General features: G+C 49.9%; 2 protein-coding genes across 4 annotated transcripts in view; one reads left to right on the top strand and one right to left on the bottom strand.

Moving 5' to 3' along the window:
• The window catches only part of Ift140 (intraflagellar transport 140), a 79,501-nt gene extending 74,227 nt beyond the window's left edge, over window positions 1-5,274 (bottom strand). The window contains exons 1-2 of one of the 3 annotated variants that reach the window (XR_007106112.1): window positions 4,540-5,274; window positions 2,252-2,427 (exon numbers count right to left, since the gene is read on the bottom strand). Coding sequence is in view for 2 of the 3 variants with exons in the window: in XM_047533709.1 (XP_047389665.1) it covers window positions 2,252-2,398 (147 nt within the window). In the remaining variant the exon portion in view is untranslated. The remainder of the gene's footprint in view (window positions 1-2,251; window positions 2,428-4,539) is intronic. The other 2 variants (XM_047533709.1, XM_047533708.1) reach the window with 2 other exon arrangements.
• Window positions 5,275-5,538: 264 nt separating this feature from the next.
• The window catches only part of Cramp1 (cramped chromatin regulator homolog 1), a 61,898-nt gene continuing 47,962 nt past the window's right edge, over window positions 5,539-19,474 (top strand). Inside the window, 3 exon segments of the mRNA XM_047532742.1 lie at window positions 5,539-5,825; window positions 7,013-7,344; window positions 17,930-18,123. Coding sequence (XP_047388698.1) covers window positions 7,014-7,344; window positions 17,930-18,123 — 525 coding nt within the window. The 5' untranslated portion in view covers window positions 5,539-5,825; window position 7,013.

Below are 19,474 nucleotides of genomic sequence, written 5' to 3'. Positions count from 1 at the left end.
ATCTTATCTAAAATTGCTATAATAATTTTGAAATTTAACTAAATTTATTTTTCAAAAAAAAAAAAAAAAAGACAATACACACTTGGCCCTGGGGATAGACTGACCAGTAAAGCAGGTGTGGCCCTTGCTAAGCTTCCTGTGTGTGGAAAAGCTCAAGAAAGACTGGCACAAGTTGCAGAGGAACTGGGTGGGTGTGCGTGTGTCCTGAGGACGATGCCACCAACCTACTACCGTCTTAACACCTTAACTGAGCAGAAGGATTAAAGCAAGGTTCTGCAGTGCAGAGAGCAGTTTGTGCAGTGCTGGAAGGCTGCACACTGGTAGGATTTGGTGTGTGGAGAAGTGTGATGTGAGAGTCAGATGGAGCCCAGCCTTGGGGGCACTGAGGCAAGGTCAGGGAATTACATGCTCACCCAAAGAGTGATGTAGGATGGGGAGGTGGAAGCAGGGAGTGATGGCTCTATGATTTCAAGGCAGCTCTGGCCACCATGGGAGAATACAGTGGGGTGGGCCCATAAGGACTCAGCAGCTTGAGTGAGGGAGCTGTACTCCTGTTCAGGAAAGAGGGATGGGCCAATGAAGTGACCAAGAAGTCACAGATGTGCCAAAGGTTCTGGGGATAGAACTGGAAGAATTTGGCAACAAATTATAAGGCAGGGGAGTGGGAAGTGGCAAGTGTTTCCCAAGTCTCTGTTCTGGATATCAGGACCAAGGCAAGTATTTCACAGGTGCCAACAGTCAGCTTTTGCAGGGAGATGTGAGGCAGAGTAAGGGTACAGGACAATTTTAGTTAAGTTTTGGACTCGTGAAGGATTAGGTCTCTTTAAAACACCCAAGAGACGCATGAAGGCAGTTAACTTCTACATCAACAGCTTGAGAGGTCTTCTTACAAGAGAAATATTTGCAAGTCACCCACTGAGATGGAAACTGAAGCGACCAGGGAGGCCAAGATCACAGGAGGAAGTCAGACAGGATGAGGCCATGAATAAGCTCTGGGGAATGCCACAGCTGGGAAAAGGAAGAAGAGCAAAGCCCACTGAGGCGGCTATGGAAGAAAGTCCCGTGTTCTCTGGAGTGTTTCCTGGAAGATATCATGGGAATGTGTAGCTGGGTGAACACCCCAAACACTCAGAGTGCGTGGAAGGGAAACTCAATTTTCTTTGTGATGTAGGAAGTGTGTTGTACACTGAGAGTGGTGGGAGGAGTTCTAGGAGTTTGAGGAGCTTATACAAAGTTCCACTATGGGTTGAATTGTGTGTCTTAAAAAGAGATTTGAGTTCTAACCCCTGGTACCTTTTTGCCCTTCTTTGGAAATATGGTCTCTGCAGATGTCAGCAAATTAAGATGAGGTCAGTGGGTGGGCCCTAATCAAATATGACTGGTGTCCTTTCAAGAGGAGAAGAGGGACTGGGGATGTAACTCAGAGTGTTTATCCAGCTTGCTCAAGGTTCTGGGTTAAAAAAAAAAGAGAAAGTAACAGAAGGTAAATAACACATTGAATAAAAGGCCATGATACCAGCAGGAGAAACTAGAGTTATGTGTCTAAAAGCTAAGGGACACCACAGACTTCTGGCAACAGAAGGCAAGGCAAGAACATGGTACAGTTTTCAGAGAGTACAACCCTGCTGACACCTTGATTTTAGACTTCTGGCTTCCAAAGTGTGAGAATGAATTTCAAGTTTATTTATTTATTTTTTGGTACCAATTTTGGGCAATATCCCCAGCCCTGCCTCACCCCCCTTTTTTTAAAATTTAGAGACAGGGTCTCAGTAAGTTGCTTAGACTGGCTTTGAACTTGTGATCCTTCTGCCTGAGTCTCATGAGTTGCTGGGATTACAAGCATGCACCACCATGCCTGGCTTCTAAGTGTTTTAAGTCACTCAGTTTGTGGTAATTTGTTATGACAGCCATAGGAAACTACTACGGTTTCAAACAGCCAGATAAATAGTCAAAGAAGGAGCTGACAAGTGGTCAGGAGCCAAGACAATGCTAGAGGGCCACAACCATGAACTAACCATGGAATCAGTCCTAAGTATTCTTAAATACATCCCAAGCCTATGTGGCAGGGGTGAAACAACTGCCACATGCTAGGATGTTTATAATCTTATGAATCTGGAACTCAGGGAGACTTGATGAGGATAAAGTTAGAACAGAGCTCATGCGATCACATACACACAAGTGTACACACAAAAATAAAAGAAAATTGAGGCAGGAGCTACTAAAATCAGAACTATTGCTTCTGAATGCTCACCTGTTCCAGGTAGATATCCACAACGCCCCCTGAGGTTGTGCTCGTGGAGGCGACCCCCAAGAATGGATGAACAGGGTGCCAACTGATGTGGGAGGGGGACCCAGCTGCTTCTGGGGCTTTGATTCGGTGGTCAAAGTAGAGGGCCATGATGAAACAGACCTGGTTGGGGCTGAAACCTACAAGGGGGAAAAAATCAACCAAGAACAACTATAGAATTATGAAAGGGAAGCAAATGTGCAATCTGAAGACATCTGGTAACTTAAAATCGCTCCTTTGAACTGATGCAGGCAATTTTATTTTGTTACAGATCTCTGAGAGAGAAAAAATACAAAATTAGAAGAAAAAAATTAAACCTGGTGTGATGGAAAAAAAAAAAAAATTGTGGCCATCAAAGAAAGAATGAAAGCCAGCCAGCACTGAAGACTGCAGACACAATTCTTGACAACTTTTATTCCAGTCTTAAGGACGATTTTATTTTGACAGCTGCCTTTTAGGCAAAACTTTCAAACAAAATAAAAGCAAACTGCCTCACAGGAGAATACCTATACAGGAAAAAAAAAAAAAAACTATTCAATTTCAGAAAAAGCATAAAATTCAAGAATATCTTCTAGCTTTGACTCCCAAATGGTAGAGGATGGAAGGATTCCTCTGTTGTTGAGAACGCAAAGCCACAGCAGCCATGGAGAAGTTGAACTTGATTTGTACATAAGCCTAATCAATTAACTTCTAAATTAATAAACTGAATCTTTCATTCTTCCTTCAGAACTGGAGGATACCTGTATTGTCTGTTTTTCAGGAGAGCAGGACAGTGAATGAACTGACAGTCTAACTACTGTCCACCTTTTCATACCCTGGAGTGAGGGGGAGAAGCTAAATGGCAGAGAAGAGAATTATTTGTGGGCTGGCTTTCCAACATTTAAAATAATTGCTCACCCTCACACCCATTACAACAGCTCTTACCAGAAAGAGAGAAAACACTAAGTACTGGTCAGGATGTGGAGAAATGGACCCTTGTGCATTACTGGTAAGGATGTAAAATGATGATGCTCCTGTGGAAGTTTCTCAAAAAGTGAGACACGTAATTACCACAAGCTCCAGCAATTCCACTTCTGGTTAGTTTTGTCATAATGATGAAGACTTATTAAAGTGCTTGAATAAAATTAAAGCTGGTTTCCCCACTACTTTATAACACACAAATGCAAGGAAGGGTCATTAAACAAATTCCTTCCTGCCTGGTTCTTTTCCAGAGGATCCCTGCTGTACCGTTTGTTTTGAGACAACCTCATTATATTGCCCAGGCAGGTCTCAAATTCTCACCTCAGCCTCCCCAGAACTGGGACTGGCAGCCCATAGAACCCTGCATACACAGAAGAGCCCTGGAGATGGGAATCCCAGATGCAAGGACACTGTTAGTTGTAAGAGGGTTACAGGCCAGCCTAAATGAGCCCATTTTACACAATGCATCATTGTTCATCATTCCTTTCATCTTGATTTTAACAAGTTTCTACCATAAGAATCATCTGTAAAATTTTTTTTAAAAAGTTACTAAGGTAAATTCAAGGAGGCAGATGCTAAAAATAGTTACTTAATGAAAACCTATTAACACCCTCAGTTCAGAAACAAGGACTTACACTTATTGTCTAAAAAAGTAGTTCCCGGTATCTAGGATATATAACCAGCAAATGCATAACTTTGAGCAAAAGGAAAAACATGTCACTTGTTGTAACCAATAGACTCCTCTCAACTACAGGTCCATTAAACCAACTTTTGGGCAAGAATCAGCCAAGGGGCGCGTGGTAACAAAGCTTGAGAAACATTACTCCTGGGTGACAGTGTGCTAGGAGAACAAGGATGGGCCTGCGTCGACTTTCAAGGGCAGGCACTCGTAGGCACCGTCCACCTTCACTCCGTAGGGGAGCGCAGGGTCACTAGCTGCATCTAAAGGACATATTGAAAAATTCATGGAGGACAGTTTGATAGAACGCGGTCCACTCAGACCGTAGGGACCGTTTTAAGTGGTCCGACGATTGCCAAAGGGCAAAATGCTTTCCCCTGCTCTCCTGTCCACGCGGATGGCACTGCCCACTCCACATCGCGCCTGTTCAGAGCCACCCATACAACTCGGGGTCAGCTGGGACCATGGGACTGAGCCCGAGGTGAGAGTCCGCGCCAAGGCTCCCCTGTTCCCACGAGGGAGCAGGTAGGGCGCGGCTGGGGCCCGGCAGGCCCGCCCCGCCCCGCGGGCTCCCACCGCCGCTCGGGCCCCCTTACCCGGCTCCATCACTCACCTCGCCCCAGCCGCCGCGCCTTCCGCGTTGTCAGGACAACGCCGCGCTTAGGAGGCGGAAGCAGCAGAGGAAGAGCGAGCGCCGCGGCAGCTGCCCGCAGCGCGCGAGCGACGGAAAGAGCCGAAGGCGGTCGGCAGTACTCGGCGCACCTCCTGCAGCAGTTCGGCCTGTCAGCTGTGGCCGCTCTGGGATGGAGGGGGCGACCGGGACAGTGCCGGCCCGGGACAAGCAGCGTCCTGTTCCGCGGCTCTCCTCGAGCGCGACCCGTTCACCCTACGCGGGACATCGGCCAGCCTCTTGTGGGCTCCGCTGCGTCACCTCAGAACGGAGGGCGCGGGCCAGCGCTTCACCGCGACAGCCCAGCGTGCGGCCCACGCCGTTCCCGCCGGTGTCGCGCATCCAGTGCGTCAGCGACGCGCGACGCCTAAGGGAGCTCTGGGCCGTGCGCACCACAGCGGTGCCGGGCCTGCAGACGGCCGGCGCCTTCGAGAGCGGACGCAGCAGCAGCGGTGTCCACCCGGAGAACGGGTACCGAGAGGCGCGGACCGCGCACGTACGCGGCGGGGGGCGTCCTATTTTTTTAAGCTCCACTTTGGTAAACACTAGAGTTTCAAAAAGGTTCCTTCATCACCACGGTGAGGAAAAGTGACCACCAGCTTTGCGGTCCTAACCTCGTTGGTCCCAGCCCAGCTTCGCGCGCGATTCAAGACGCTGCGCTGAGGCAGCGTTTTCTTCTCACGCATCCGTCAACACGGCCATGGCCAATCACAGCCAGGTCTCTGATCCAATTGGCTGTCGGTCCGCCAATCGAAAGGGACGCAAGGCCCGCACGAGCGCGAGGACGGCGTCACAACATGCTTCTGGTCTCGGGTCCGCCCTCGGAGCCCGTGCGTGCGAGCGAGCGCGCCCACCGCTGGCCAATGGCAGTCCTACTGAGGGGGCGCGCCCGCTAGAAAGCTTAGGCGTGCTCGCCCCCGCGCGCGACGACCGCCCCGCCCCGTCGCCGTCTCCGCGTCTTCGGCGGCCGCCGTAACCGGAACTGTGTTGAACGCGGCGGGCCGGGCCTCGGAAGCCGAGCGGCGGCAGCAGCGGCGCCTGCACCCCGTCAGCCGCGGAGCGGACCTGCGGGGCCAGCGCCGCTCGGCGACCGCGTCCGACGCGCGGCTCCCAGCCCCGCGCCGCGGTCTCGCCGCTGCCGGCGCTGCCGGGCCCGGCCCGTTCTGCGGGCGTCCGCGGAGGCCCGGGGACCCGGGGAGCCAGTCTGCCGCGAGGCGTGGATGACGAAGGTGACGGCAGGTTGCGTTCGGAGACCGCAGAGCTCGGGGGCCGTGCTGTGCGGACGCAGCTCGCCCCTCGGGGAGGCGAGCCTCCGCCTCGCGACGGGACAAAAGGGTGTGGGCCGAACCGGGCCCTCGGTGCTAGCGCCTGCCCCCGTCAGGAAGTGATGGAGTTCGGAGACCGGCTCGCGCCGCGTCCCGGACGCAGGGAACGGTCCGCACGGGCCCGCCGGGCGCGCGACTGGTGTACGCCGCCGGGGTGGCGCGCGGTGCTTTGCAGAGGGGGAGGACGGTCCCGAGAGTGGCGCCCGGCATCCTGGCCCACCCGGAGGCCTTCAGGACTCGGGTTGGGCCAGGTGGAAACGGGCAGATTGAGGGCGAAGGGCGAGGTGCCTGTGCAGTGGAGTCCTTTAGTTCGGGTACGTGTCCGGCATGGTTCTGCTCCGGGGCAGGGCTTTTTAAGGTCGGTTGCCATGGATGAACGCTGCACACCATTTTGGGAGACACCCGAGTCGCGGCGCTGTCCCCAGTCCCGCCGAGGCCCGTGTGTGTCCGGGAGGCTGCGCTGCTTCGTGCGGCGCGTGTCCACGCCTGCCGAGGGACAGGGCTCGCTTGCGCGCACGGGGCAGGCTGTCTGCGCTCGGGAGGCTGCTGTGCCCCTGGTCTGTCTGCTCCGCGTGTCTCTGCTTTCTGGCTGCAGACATTTTCGTCGTTGCGTTTTACAAAAAATATTTTACCTGTCGGCAGGTAGCAGTCGACGCAAGAATTTTATTAACGTCCCCTCTTGCAGCTAGACCAGGACGTGACTGTGCTGTCACTTCCCGGGCCCCCAGCCTCTTCCACGCCACAGGCTCCCCTGGGAGAAGCGTTCCGGGCGGCACGACCCAGGGGCAGCCCGGGAAGGGCTCCCACCCGAAGCCTGTCACCAGCTTCGGGCGGGAGGCGGCCTCGGGCGCGGAGCCCCTCGCGGGCGGGCGCCCGAGTACTGCGGGGCCGTGGGGCTCGGCGGGCGGGCGGGCGGGCGGGCGGTTGCGGGCAGGTGCGCGCCCGAGCCGGGCGCGGGGAGGGCGGCGGCGGCCGGGGCGCGGGGCGGCGGCCGGGCGGCGGGCTGAACAACAGCGGCCGCCATGTTGCGGCCCGGCGGTAAACTTGCGCCTGGCGCCGCCTCACCGCGCCTCGCCCTCTCCCCGCCGCAGGATGACAGTGAAGCTGGGCGACGCCGGCAGCGGGGAGGACGGCCTCAAGAAGCTGGGCAAGAGGGCTGCCGATGAGGAGTCGCTGGAGGGCGAGGCGCCCGGCGGCGACGCGGCGGAGGACAGCAGCGGCACAAAGAGGGCCGAGCCCAGCCCGCGGGCCGACGGCCCCGCGCCCCCCGGAGCGCCGCCCGCGCCCTGCCCGCCGCAGGGCAGCCCGCAGGACCAGCACCACTTCCTCCGGTCCAGCGTGCGGCCGCAGAGCAAGAGGCCCCGGAAGGACGCGCCGGTCGCGGCGGGCGGCGGCGCCAGCGGCTCCGGGCCCCGCGGGAGAGGTAGGCGGGCGTGGGCCGCCGTGCGGGAGGGCCTGGGCGGTGGGACGCAGGGTGGAGGCGGGAAGCGAGCGCCCGGGCGTCAGGTGGGGGTGCAACAAAGAGCGGACTTTTCGGACTCCCGAGGGGCCTGGTCAGCGTGGGCCTCCGCTCAGGTGCCCCGGGCTTGAAGGGTCCTGAAGGCTCTGATGGCCGTAAGTTGGCACTGATGCCAACTTGGCGCCACAAGAAGGACCCCCCACTGCCCCAGGGTTAGGGTCAGGGTCAGAGTCAGGGTCAGGGTCGGTCTCAAGATCCAGCTCTGGTGTTTGTCCTTGTGTTCCCAGGGGCGTCGAAGATATTAATGCTTTTCTGGGGCCCCACCAAAGTAATAGAGCAGATATCATTTTTATTCTCCATGTATTCATACTTCTGGGGTGTCTGCGTTTATCTATCTGTATTTTGGCATTGTGCTTTTTCTTGACTTTTGCTGGCGAATTGCTCTTACTTTTTGTTTCAGAACAAGTTTGTTACATTCTTTATAATTAGCAAATGTGAGTTTCCAGTGTGTGGGGGGAGTGTTTCACTTAGTTCCTTGGGAAAAATTGATGTTAGTTTATTAAATACTCTGGTGGTCTGTTTTTTTCCGGGGGAGGGGACTGGGAAATTAAACCCAGGGGGCTTTACAACACTTAGCTATATTGCTATTTCCCTCCCCCACCTTTTTCTTTTCTTTCTTTCTTTTTTTTTTTTTTTTTTTTTGGTGGTAGTGCTGGACCTTGTGCATGTGAAGCAAGCACTCTACCAACTGATTTATATCCCCAGTCCCAGTCTGGTAGTCTTAAAAAGAAAATATTTCAAGAGCTAACAGGTAACTCCTTTTGGAGATCTGTCCCAAATGTGTCTCATGAAATTCACTCATTGATTACTGAAGAGGGCAGGCCTTGGGATTCATGACCTCACTAACTGATTTGATGTGAGCATACTTAAGGCATAAGTATAAGGTAACTTTGTATATCTCAGCAATTAAAACTTGCCTCAGGAAAACTTATTTTGGTGTCAGAATTGCTGATTTGTTAGGAAAACATTAGCTTGCTTTACTGGCAGTGCTTGTTTTGTAAAAAGTAGCTTCCCATTGCTGCTTCAGGCACGCCTCATCTCCTCTGGTCTGAACCTAGCTCATATAAGCTCCTTGGGAGCCTTTGGCTGTGGTAGTTTCAGAAGTCCTGGACCTGGAGTTCCTCTGGTGCCCATAGTCCCCTTCTCCTTGGCCCTCAGACCTTGCTCCCCTCATTTGACCTCTCAGATTTGCCTTTCCATCAGAGAAGTGTCTGCACTGAGAGAGAAAGAATAGTAGGGATGGCTTGCCCTCTGAAAGTGGCTGCTGGGATGAGACATGGGGCAAGAGGACACTGATTTCCTGGCTCCCTGGATAGGAGGTGAGCACTGAGACCTCAAGTCCAGATGGAGTTGGTCCAGGTAGTGGAGTGATGAAAGGAGGTTTGCTTTTGTGTTTTCAGCTGAGTGGTTTGCCCAGGTTGGTGCTTCTGTTCCTGATTTTCGTTGCAGTGTGGGACTTAGAGCAGAGAATAACTTTTTGTTCTGTTTTTAACTTTAGTAAAGTAAAAAAAAAAAAAAGTCCAAGTAGAGCAGTGCCCTCAGGAGAGGGAAGCTTGTCTCCTTTACATTCAGGGCTGCTCAGCCAGCTTCTGCCCTGGTCTGCCCTCAGCTCACAGCCTCCCCCATGCCCCCACCAGGGGCCGTTTGGATATACTTCACCGTGCCCTGAACCATTCCTCATCAAGCTTCAGGAAGAACTCTACTCTGTCATTGCCTTCATCAGCTGTGAAAGATGTCAGGTGTGACAGAGAAGGTGGAAGTCTCCTTGTTTGTTTTTCTCCACACAACTCTGTTTTCCTTCTCCAAATAGACTCTTCTTTTTCCATGAAAAAAAATTTTCCTAGTATGATTCCAGATTCATTTGGAATTGATAGACACTGTAGCTAACACATGGTACCTGTGTATAGAGCATCTGGCATCTCTAACTTAGCTTTTGAATGGGCATACAAACTGAAGTTTGTGAAATCTGTGCTCAACCTCTTTAGTAAACTGCAGACCAGAAATGAGTAGATTTGCTTGACTTCTCCAGCTCTGCCACACCGCCAGAGTGACCCAAGGGTGTATTTGAGACTAAAATCCAGAGTTTCAGAGATCATATCCATAGAACAGAGTCCCCATAGAACAGAGTCCCCATGCCCTTCCCTGTTGGCCAGTTCATGTTCTGACTGACCCTATGCAAACTAGTACATCGCTCAGAACCTCAATTTCTTTGCCTACAAGTGGGGATAATTCGAGCGCCTGTGTAATCCATGGACTGCTTCCAACTTCTAGGTGTTTTAAAAAGATGTCTTTTGAAGCGTTTCACCTGCTGCGATCAGCCTCAGGGAGACTGACACCATCCTAAAAAAGTTTGAACCAGCAGTCGGGACCTGGCTTCCATCCTGGAGTTGCCACATGGTTGCTGATTGAAACCCCTTTCCAGTATGGTACCAGTCTCCTAAGAGTCTGTGCTTACATGACTGAAGGAAAGTTGTTTGCTATGCCTGAATACTAGGTTCCTTTCTTATTTTTTAAAATTATTTAACTTTTTAGTTGTAGATGGACACAATACAACTAAATTTTTATTTTTATGTATTCATTTTAATGTGGTGCTGATGATAGAACCCATTGCCTCACACATACTAGGCAAATGCTCTTCCACTGAGCCACATCCCCAGCCCCTGCCAGGTTCCTTTTAACACAAGTCAGGAGAGCTTGTGGCCAAGAGCTGTACTTATCATAATGTTTAGGGATGAAGGATGCAACTGTGCAGCAGCAGCTTGGATTCCATATGTTCTCAAGAGAGCATTTCAGGAGATAAATTTGCTGAAATCAGCATCCATCTGTGTCTGGTGGGCCTTTGCATAACCCAAACCTCCAGGAGAATGCTGCCCTTCTCTGTGCAGATGGGTGGCCGTGTGTGGAAGGTGCAGTCTCTTCTTGGCCATGCGTGGTCACTCTCCCTGACTTTTCATTAGGATCTGTGCCCTATCTGGGCAGGTGGGCTGAGGCACAGTAGTGCCTCCTGAGAAGTCCTGGCTCTGTGCTCTGAGGAAGAGAGACAGAAGATTATCTCAAGACCACAGGCTAAGTGCTGTGATTCCTCTGCCCAGCCTCATCTGGTAAATGATGTGAACTGAAGTTAGATACAGTGAGGACTGCCAGGTCATGCTTGGGCAGTTACATTGAGCTGTACTGAAAGCCTTCAGATCTGTGTGGGAGAACAACAGAAAGAAAGGAGGACTTGAGCTGGGGTTGTCGCTCAGTGGTAGAGTGCACGCCTAGCTCAGGTGAGGCACTGGGTTCTATCCTCAGCACACATAAAAGCACCATATAAAAAATAAATAAAGGTATTGTGTCCATCTACAACAAAAAAAAATATTGAAAAAAAGAAAAGAAAAGAAAGGAGGACTTGTCCCATTCACAGCCAACCCCCTCCCACCCCGTGTGCCACTGAGGACAGTGCATGTGGTCCTGCTCTGTGACACAGACCCACCTGTGCTTAGCGGGTCATGAGAGCTGAGGCCCAGGCCACTTTTAGAGATTGGTGTCATACAAGACAGAGAGGAAAATGTCACAGAGATTTTTGATAAATTATGACGTTCAGAGTGATTTGATTATTCATTTAAAGGCTGAACTAATTTTCAAATACCTTTTTTTTCTTTTAATGTTAAAATTAATGTAGTTTCTATGGTGTCTTTGTGGAATTATCTTTTGCCAATGAAATATACTTTAGAGTTTTGAATTTTGTGTCTTATTTTTGATTGTACAGAGATACAAAAGATAATTATAGAGAAATGATTTCAGATACCAAAACCACAAATGAAAAATGCTATATATGGTGGTGTAAGGAGCCATTTGTTGCAAGTAACTGTGGTGTTGTTAGCACTAAGGAACAGTGTGAAAAATACCAAAAAAGAAGACATATTCCCAAGAGTTTGTGGTTTCACTGGGATAACAAGAATTATCTGTAGAAAACAATTAGAAAGTCTTCTTGGGATTCCACAAATAAAGCAAAGTTTTAAAGGAGGTGTTGGGATTCTAGTTGTGTTTTCCTCAAGTATTTGTGGGAGAGGTGGGAGAATCTTCAAGCGCTGCCAGTCCTGGTCAGAACGCTTGAAAGGACAGTGAATTTTGCAGGTGCTGAGGTTGGGGCCCAGTGGAAGGAGGTGCTTTGGTTAGGGAGATGTGCAGGTGAATATGGGATGGGAACATGAGGTTCCAGGTCATCTTCAGAGCTTGGAGGACGTCCCAGAGACTGGTGACTCTGGACTGGGCTGAAGCAAGTGAATGACACGTGCAGAGACTGGTGTGGTGAGGACCATCTGAGGGCTCTGTGTCTCTTGGTCAAGCTTCTGCCACATGGAGTCAGGCGGCAGCCTTGTGCAAGGATGACGACCGGACTGTACCAGTGGAAGGCATTCAGCTTTACCATCAAGGTGACACTCATTGGGAACTGGCTTGCTTGAAGCATTTCCCGAATGACTTGGTAGGGGTGGTCGGTCCCCCCTTGGTCACATCTGTGTCCCTGAAAGTAAAGCTGCTTGAACTAGCATCTGACGAGAATGTCCTATGTTGGGAGAGGCACCGAACCCTAGGGAGACCTTCTTGGACCTTCTGCCACAAACGGGGTGTGTTGTAAACCATGGTAGCCATGGTGGCCTTGGTGGTTTGATGTCAGGTTTACAAAGTGAGGATTGATCTCAGACCTGGTTCTTGCCTCCTGGTGACCTTGGGGCTTTCGTATTTTGGTAGCCTCAGTCTCCCTGTTTCTGCAGTGGGGACAGTGACTGCAACATTGTGAGAATGAGGTGAAGCTGTGTTCTTGTATATCTTGAAGGTGCTGTAGAAATACACTGTCTTGTTCCCATGTTTGTGGCCTGGTAAAGGATCCTTGCCCTCTCATGCTGCAGACAAAGGCTATGGGGATACTCCTGTGCTGGAGTCTGCAGCTGATTAGTCTGGAGACGTTCTTTCATGAGATGATCTTGAAAATGCCCTTGAGAATGGACTAAGTGAACCAGAGTCTTGTGGGCCACCAGGATAGTCACTGTGTTCCTCATGCTTAGTCGACCTCTGTTGTTCTGGATTGTAGTTTCCAGCCCTTAGAAGGAACTCCAGGATAGCAAGTTAATGTTATAAAATATGGATTGTAGCGACGTTCTCTGTATCTCACCTAAGTTAAGTCACAAGTTTTTATTAAGATTTATTTTTATTTTTTTAAGAGGTAGAGAACTCCAAAGTCCTAACTCCTGCCATTCATTATCCATGTGACTTTGATTGAGTCACTTAATCTCTTGATTTCCTCATCTTTCACAGAGTGAGAGGGGACCTCAAGGTCAGATTTCCCCTTCTTTCAAATTCTGAATCCTTAGCCTTGTTTGTGAAGAATCAGCCACTGACTGACATGTGTTGTGGTGACCCCAAGAACAGGGTAATGCACTCAGTCTGTGGAGGTGTCCAGCAGCATAGCATAGGGAAATGCCCGGGGCTCAGGCTCAGGCTTGGCTCTTGCTGCCTGATGACCTTGGGGCTTTCGTGTTTGGTAACCTCAATTTCCCTGTTTCTAAGCTGTGAGGATGACATGGAGTTGAGCGTTTGTGTGTTTTAAAGGTGCTATTGGAGCATGAGTTTAGTTCTTCCCAAGTCTGCTGGGTACCAAACAGGGGTATGGCTTGGTGAACGAGCTTCTCCATCTGAGCCTTAGCTTGGCAGTTCAGGTGAAAGCTAGGGTAGCTTTTGTCTTCCTAGGGTGATATGAGGGCATTGGGTAAAGAGGGTATGGGTGATGGGGAGGAGAAATGAAGAAGAGAGGTGTGGTCTCCCTTGTCTGGAGCAGGAGTCGGGGGCAGGCCAAGGCCACATGTCTGTGTCTGTCAAGTGCAGGCTCTTGAGAGTAGGCTGTGGAAGGGATGGTTGATTGGAAGGTCAGAGAGGAGGCTTTTGGAACTGGGGAGACATAAACTAACCCAATAGAACCTTGGTGACAGTGGGGCAGCTGGGATTGTGGTCCTGCCTTGCACTGAGAGGGAAGGGTGTGGTCAGTGGTGGAGCTCAGGTCCCAGGGCCTGGGAAATGCTGATGTGGGCTCAGCGAGGAGTAGAGAAGACCTCAGGAGGCCACTGCATCTGGGGTGCCCAGAGGTTGCTTATCTATGTCTACACTGTCCCCAGAGCTCTCATTGAACATTTGCTGTGTGAGGCCTGGTGCCTGGCTTGGGTCTTGCTTTCAGAGAGCTTGCTATCAGGAGAGCCTGTTCTTGTGTACCACTTTCCTTCAGGTTTCTTTCACTTTTTTCTCTTAGGGTGCTGGGGATTGAGCCAGGGGTGCTCTACTGCTGAGCTACAGCTGTAGCTTGCTTGCTTGCTTGCTTTCCTTCCTTCCTTCCTTTCCTTCCTTCCTTCCTTTCCTTCCTTCCTTTCCTTCTTTTGAGGCAAGATCTCACTGAGGTGCCCAGGCTGCCTTGGTAGTCTCCAGCCTCAGTCTCCTGAGCAACTGGGATCACAGGTGTGTCTTGTTGCACACAAGTCCCTTTAGGTTCCTGGGGTCTGACTTCTCATCATGCAAACTGTTGCTGAACACCTGGGTAGTTTCAGAACCATGGTTGCCCATGGAGCATGCTCTTTGGCCCTGGCACATACTCTACCCTGGAGAAAGTGCCCTAGCCACTCAGCCTTGACTTTGCCTTGTCCTCCTACATTTTTGCTACTGCCCTCTTCCTCGGTTGCTTCTTGCTCTTCCCCCTTTGATTATTTCGGATTTTTATGCTTATCCTTCCTTCGGATTTTTCTGGGCTAAGGACAGCTTCTCCCAAGTGGTCGCCATTGTATTCTACTAGAGTGTCTCTGGTCCTGCTTCCTATTTTTTATTCTGCGTGAGTTAAGAAAACTGTGTCCTGTCTGGAAATCTGGGGTGAACCAGATACCTTGTTCTGTTCCCTGAAATGTGATTCTGTTCTAGTTCTGCACAGCTTTTGAGGTTTAGGATAAGGGACACTGGGTGTTAGAAATGGTTGCTTGGGGTGATTTGCTTTCTCATTTGAATGTTCATGTCACTTTAGTTTTCTACACTGGGAAAGTATCACTTTTGGAACATCAGAAGGAAAGACTTAGCGTCTCACAGGTGGCCAGGGGCTTGTGGGAGAGTGGCTTGTTGCCTCAGAGTTGCTCTTACTGGTGCATTTTGGCTTCACTTCCTCCAGTGGGATTTGTCCTTCTCTGCCTCTGAGGTCCCTTCCAGCTCAGATGCTTCCCTTGTTTCCTTAACTGCTCACTCTCCTTGTCTTGATTGCATGCACTTTTCCAGTAGTCTCATGAAATCAAGAGAGATGGGGCTTATGGGATTTCGGAGGCTATGTTTGCTGTGTTCAGGCTTGCCCAGTGCCAGCATGGACTTGCACAAGTTAACCTGAACAGGTAGGACTGAATGGCAAGCTGTTGTTGAGGGAAAGAGCTCAGTGAGTGTTCCTCAGAAACTGGAATTGACTACAAGGTCTTATGTTGTGGGTGTGCAGAGGTGGACAGGTAGCCCTTGCTCAAATGGCTGCACATGAGGAATTATAGGCTCCATGTGAACCAGATCCTCTGGTATTTGAGAGCTGTTTTAATACTATCTGTGACTTGTTCCCCAGCCTGCAACAAAAGTATCTCCAACCCCTGGAAAGCGTCTCAGGAGAAGCCAGCTTTGTTAGGCTTGGTTTGGTAAGGAACAGGCAGAGTCGGGCTGTGTGGAGACCTGAGCCCACCTGATAGCATAGGGGATACCTGAACTGTGTTTCCAGTGGACACGCAGAGTGGAGGGCAGGCTTTGAGCTTTGATCCCGTATCTATGTTTAGGATGGTGAATGTTGGACATACAGAGGCAGCATTGTCCAGAGTACTTTCCACGGTGACAGAGTGCTAAGCTGTCCGGTGCAGTGATCATGACCCACACATGGCCAGTGACCACTGGAAGTGTGGTATGACAGAATTGGGTTTCTTTTTTCTTTTTTTTCCTGTGGTACTGACAGTGGAACCAGAAGTGCTTTATCTCTGAGCTTCATACCTTGCCCTTTTTTCCCCCCAGTACAGGGTCTCACTAAATTTCATGCTGGCCTAATCCTCTGCTCTGAGTAGCTGGGATTACAGGCATGCACCACCATGCTGGGCTTTTCTTTCTTTTTAATTAATTGTTGTTTAAATAGCCTCATGTGGTTAGTGGTTACAGTATTGGACAGTGCAGCTCTGATATAGCACAAATTTCTGCCTATCTGATCACCTTGTCACATAAAATTAGCTCATCTAAACTAATGAACCTTTCCAAATGAGAAAGTCAAACTCGTTTCATGTAACTGACGAACGTTTTCTCTGGGTGGAAACACATTCTTCCTTTTGATAGCTGAGCCATGTCCTGTTTTCAAATACTGTTTGAAATGTTCCTTGATGTGCAGTGGGATTACATCCCAATAAACTCATCCTAAGTTAAAATTTTAATAGGTCAAAGCACATTTCATAAACCTGTTGAATGTCCTGGCCCAGCAGCATAGTTCACTCTGGAGTGGTTGGTTTCTCCTCCTGGTCATGTGGCTGACCACGGACGGCGGCTCTGTGCTACATCCTGGCATTGGGGATGTCATGCTGCATGTCCCCAGCCTGGGAATTGTAAGTTGGTTTTATGGTTTCACGCTGTCACGAAGTTAGAATGTCTGGGCCAAGCCATCTCAGTCAGGACCATCTGCAGTGACAGCCCACACTTGGACAGGCTGGACCAGCTGCCACAGAAGGTGAATCCACTCTCTGTCCTCCCAGGCAGTCTCTACACCTGTCACTCATTCTGTCCAGAGATAGTCTTTGCAAGCAAGTCTTGGTGGATTGATGAACTTGTAGTTTCTCATTTCTCTTACCTTTCATGTCTTCTCTGAAGCTCCTTTTCCACCTCCACCTCCAGCTGTGAAGGGAGACATTGGGGAAGAAAAGTAAGTCCCTGAATCTCTAGCCTGTGTGTCCAGGCCCACCAGGAGGCAGATCTTGGATGGAATTGCCCACAGTTATCTTGTTAGGAAAGCATTGTAACAATCATCTACATGTGTTTGGCTTTTGCTTTTTAAAGCCCTTTTACTTCTGTTATCTTATTTTCACCCTCATGAGGTTATTTCAGAGTTGGCAGGTTTCTCAGGATTTTATGGTCCCACAGTCCTTAAAGGAGAACTGGTTATCATGGACGCACTGCGAATTCCCATTTCTTCCAAGAGGGCACCCTCACGTGGACAGGAGGATTGGGTCAGGTCACAAAAGCTCTTCTTCTGTGACCTCAAAGTGTCGGGGTCCTCTGCCACATCCTGTGTGGAGGAGGAAAGGTTGACTGCTAAAGGAGGATGTTGATAGTTTTTCTATCTATTGTCCAAAAAACTTATATACTCAATAAACACATGAGAGCCAATACTCTTTTTATGAGAGGGGGTGTGATAGGTCTGGCCATACCAACTTTGGCCTCTTTACAGCAACTGAGTTGCCCAGCTCTCCTTTATTTATAATATGCAGGTAAAAGGGACCAAGGACTGGGAGGAGCTTCTTCTGTGATGGACAGGATAGGGTGGAGTTAGGGGAGCCATCCTTTTAGTGGGAAAATTCCAGAAGGAGACAGGGAACCACTCCCACATAGTGCCACTTACTTCTGGGCAGTTCCTAGAAGACAGGCCTCTGTGTCCCAGGGCTCAACCTAGTCTGATTCTGCTAAATAAGGAAGGCTTCCCACATCAAAGGGTGTGGCCTCCCAGCTCCCTGGGGCTTCATTGTGCTCTCTCTTTGCATGGCTTCTTTTTTTTTTTTTTTTTTGGGTGCTGGGGATTGAACCCAGAGCCTTGTGCTTACAAGGCAAGCACTCTACCAACTGAGCTATCTCCCCAGCCCCTCTTTGCATGGCTTCTAAGAATTCCGTGGAAGTTAGAGATGGAACTGATGCCCTATAACTTGTAAGGACAGTGGGCACTCTTAGGACTCGAGTTGGTTGTGGCAGTGGGTCAAGGACAGAGTCTTAAGATGGAAGCCCCTCAGTCATTGAATGTTCCTATTCTGAAATACTCATCACCTCTGAAAAGAGGCAGTGTCCTTTGTTAATGTCCTCTTGTGCTTGAAGTTTAGCCTGTTTATTCAAAAGGATGGGAAGTATGTTTCAGCCCAAACCTCATTTGAACAAAGGACACCGAAGTGCATGTAATGTGTGACTTTGTATGGGAGACAGATCTGCCTTCTGCATGGATGGAACATCAAATACCATAACATCACTGTGCTGCTTAAGCAGTCCACACAAACTTTCTTTCCTCCTCATGAGACATTCATTTAAAGAGTCATTCGATCAGGTTGGGCTTCTGTCATCCCATACGTGTGATGGGTCCCAGCTGCCTAGGGTCACTGGTGAAGTAGCTGGAGTGGGGTGGCTGGGCAGTGGGCCTTGCCCACCTTGTTTGTCTGCCTGCCTTGTCTGGCCACCCAGTTTTCTGGAACAGGTCACTGTATGGTCCTCTTTCTCCAAGGAGCTGACAGTAGCGGGTCAACCTCTGGAAACGTGTCTGGTGTTGTCCCTGCTGCCCCTGCAGGGGGCTCTCGCTCGTCCTCCCGGAACTTAGGGTCCTCAGGGGCTGAGAAGGAGGAAGGCAAGAAGGTCCGGCGGCAGTGGGAGTCGTGGAGCACAGAGGACAAGAACACCTTCTTCGAGGGACTGTATGAGGTGAGTGAGTTGGTGGGGGGGATTTCTCCTGGAATCTTGGCCCTTTATTTGTGATATAGAAGCTGGTACTGGGAGGGGCTGTGAGGAAGTGTTGCTTATGCTGCTTCCTGTCTTTTCTGGGTGCTCTCTCATTGTCTCACAGCTTTCTTGGCTGCAGAATTGGCTGACTTGGGTGTTCCCTGAGTGAGGAGAGGCCAGGGGATGTTGCACTAATCTGGAACCAAATAAGAGGTCCTGAAAATGGAGAAGCCACTGTCTAGGTCTGCTGCCCAGAAAGTGGCCAGAAAGTCAGGGATGCTGACTGTTCTCACTTTGGTGGTTTTTCCCCCCCGATCCCCGTACTGGAGATTGAACCCAGGGTGCTGTATCATTAAGCTACATCCCACATGTAAGCTACATCCTACAACCTTTTAAAAAATTTTATTTTGAGACAGGGTCTCGCTAAGTTGCCCAGGCTGGCCTTGAACTTGAGATCCTCCTTCCTCAGCCTCCTGAGTAACTCTGATTACAGGTGTGTGCCACTGTGCCCAGCTGGGTATTTGCTTTTAAAATGTTGTAGTTATCATGGATATACTTTCTTATTAATATGAAATGCATTTTCATGCTGTTTCATGGTTTCTTTGCTTGTTTGTGGTTTTTTTTTTGCTACCAAGGATTGAACCCATGGGCACTTAACCATTGAGCCACATCCCCAGCCCTTTTTTTATATTTATTAGAGATAGCGTTTTGCTTAGTTGCTTAAGGCCTCGCTGAGTTGCTGAGGCTGTGTTTGAACTTGCAATCCTCTTGCCTCAGCCTCCCTAGTGACTGGGATTACAGGTGTGGTCCATCTCACCTGGCTATTTTCTTACTTTTTGTATGCCAAGAATTGAACCCAGAGCATTATGCATGTTAGGCAAGTGCTGTACCACTGAGCTACATTTGTAGTCCTAGTTTTTGATGTTTGGTGATTTGGTTTTTTTTTTTTTTTTTTTTTTTTTTAACTGGGTATTGAACTCAGGGGCACTCGACCACTGAGCCACATCCCCAGACCTGTTTTTCTATTTTATTTAGAGACAGGGTCATGCTGAGTTCCTTAGGGCCTTACTAAGTTGCTGAGGCTGGCTTTGAACTCTGATCCTCCTGCCTCAGCCTCCTGAGCCGCTGGGATTACAGGCGTGTGCCACCATGCCCAGCTTTGTTTGTTGTTTGTTTGTTTTTAATGCCTTATAAATATTCTACGTCAAGTGTGGCCGTATCCATATTGCCCACTGTTGTAAATAAAATTCTATTGGTGCACAACTGTGCCCATTCTTTCATGCTGCGTGTGGCTGGCTTTTATCCAGTGACAGTTGAGTAGCTGCAGCAGATA

This window comes from Sciurus carolinensis, chromosome 18, assembly GCF_902686445.1.
Source record: "Sciurus carolinensis chromosome 18, mSciCar1.2, whole genome shotgun sequence".
Taxonomy (NCBI): Eukaryota; Metazoa; Chordata; class Mammalia; order Rodentia; family Sciuridae; genus Sciurus; species Sciurus carolinensis.
Note: the sequence above shows the minus strand (reverse complement) of the source record. Positions and strands in the feature narration are given on the sequence as shown.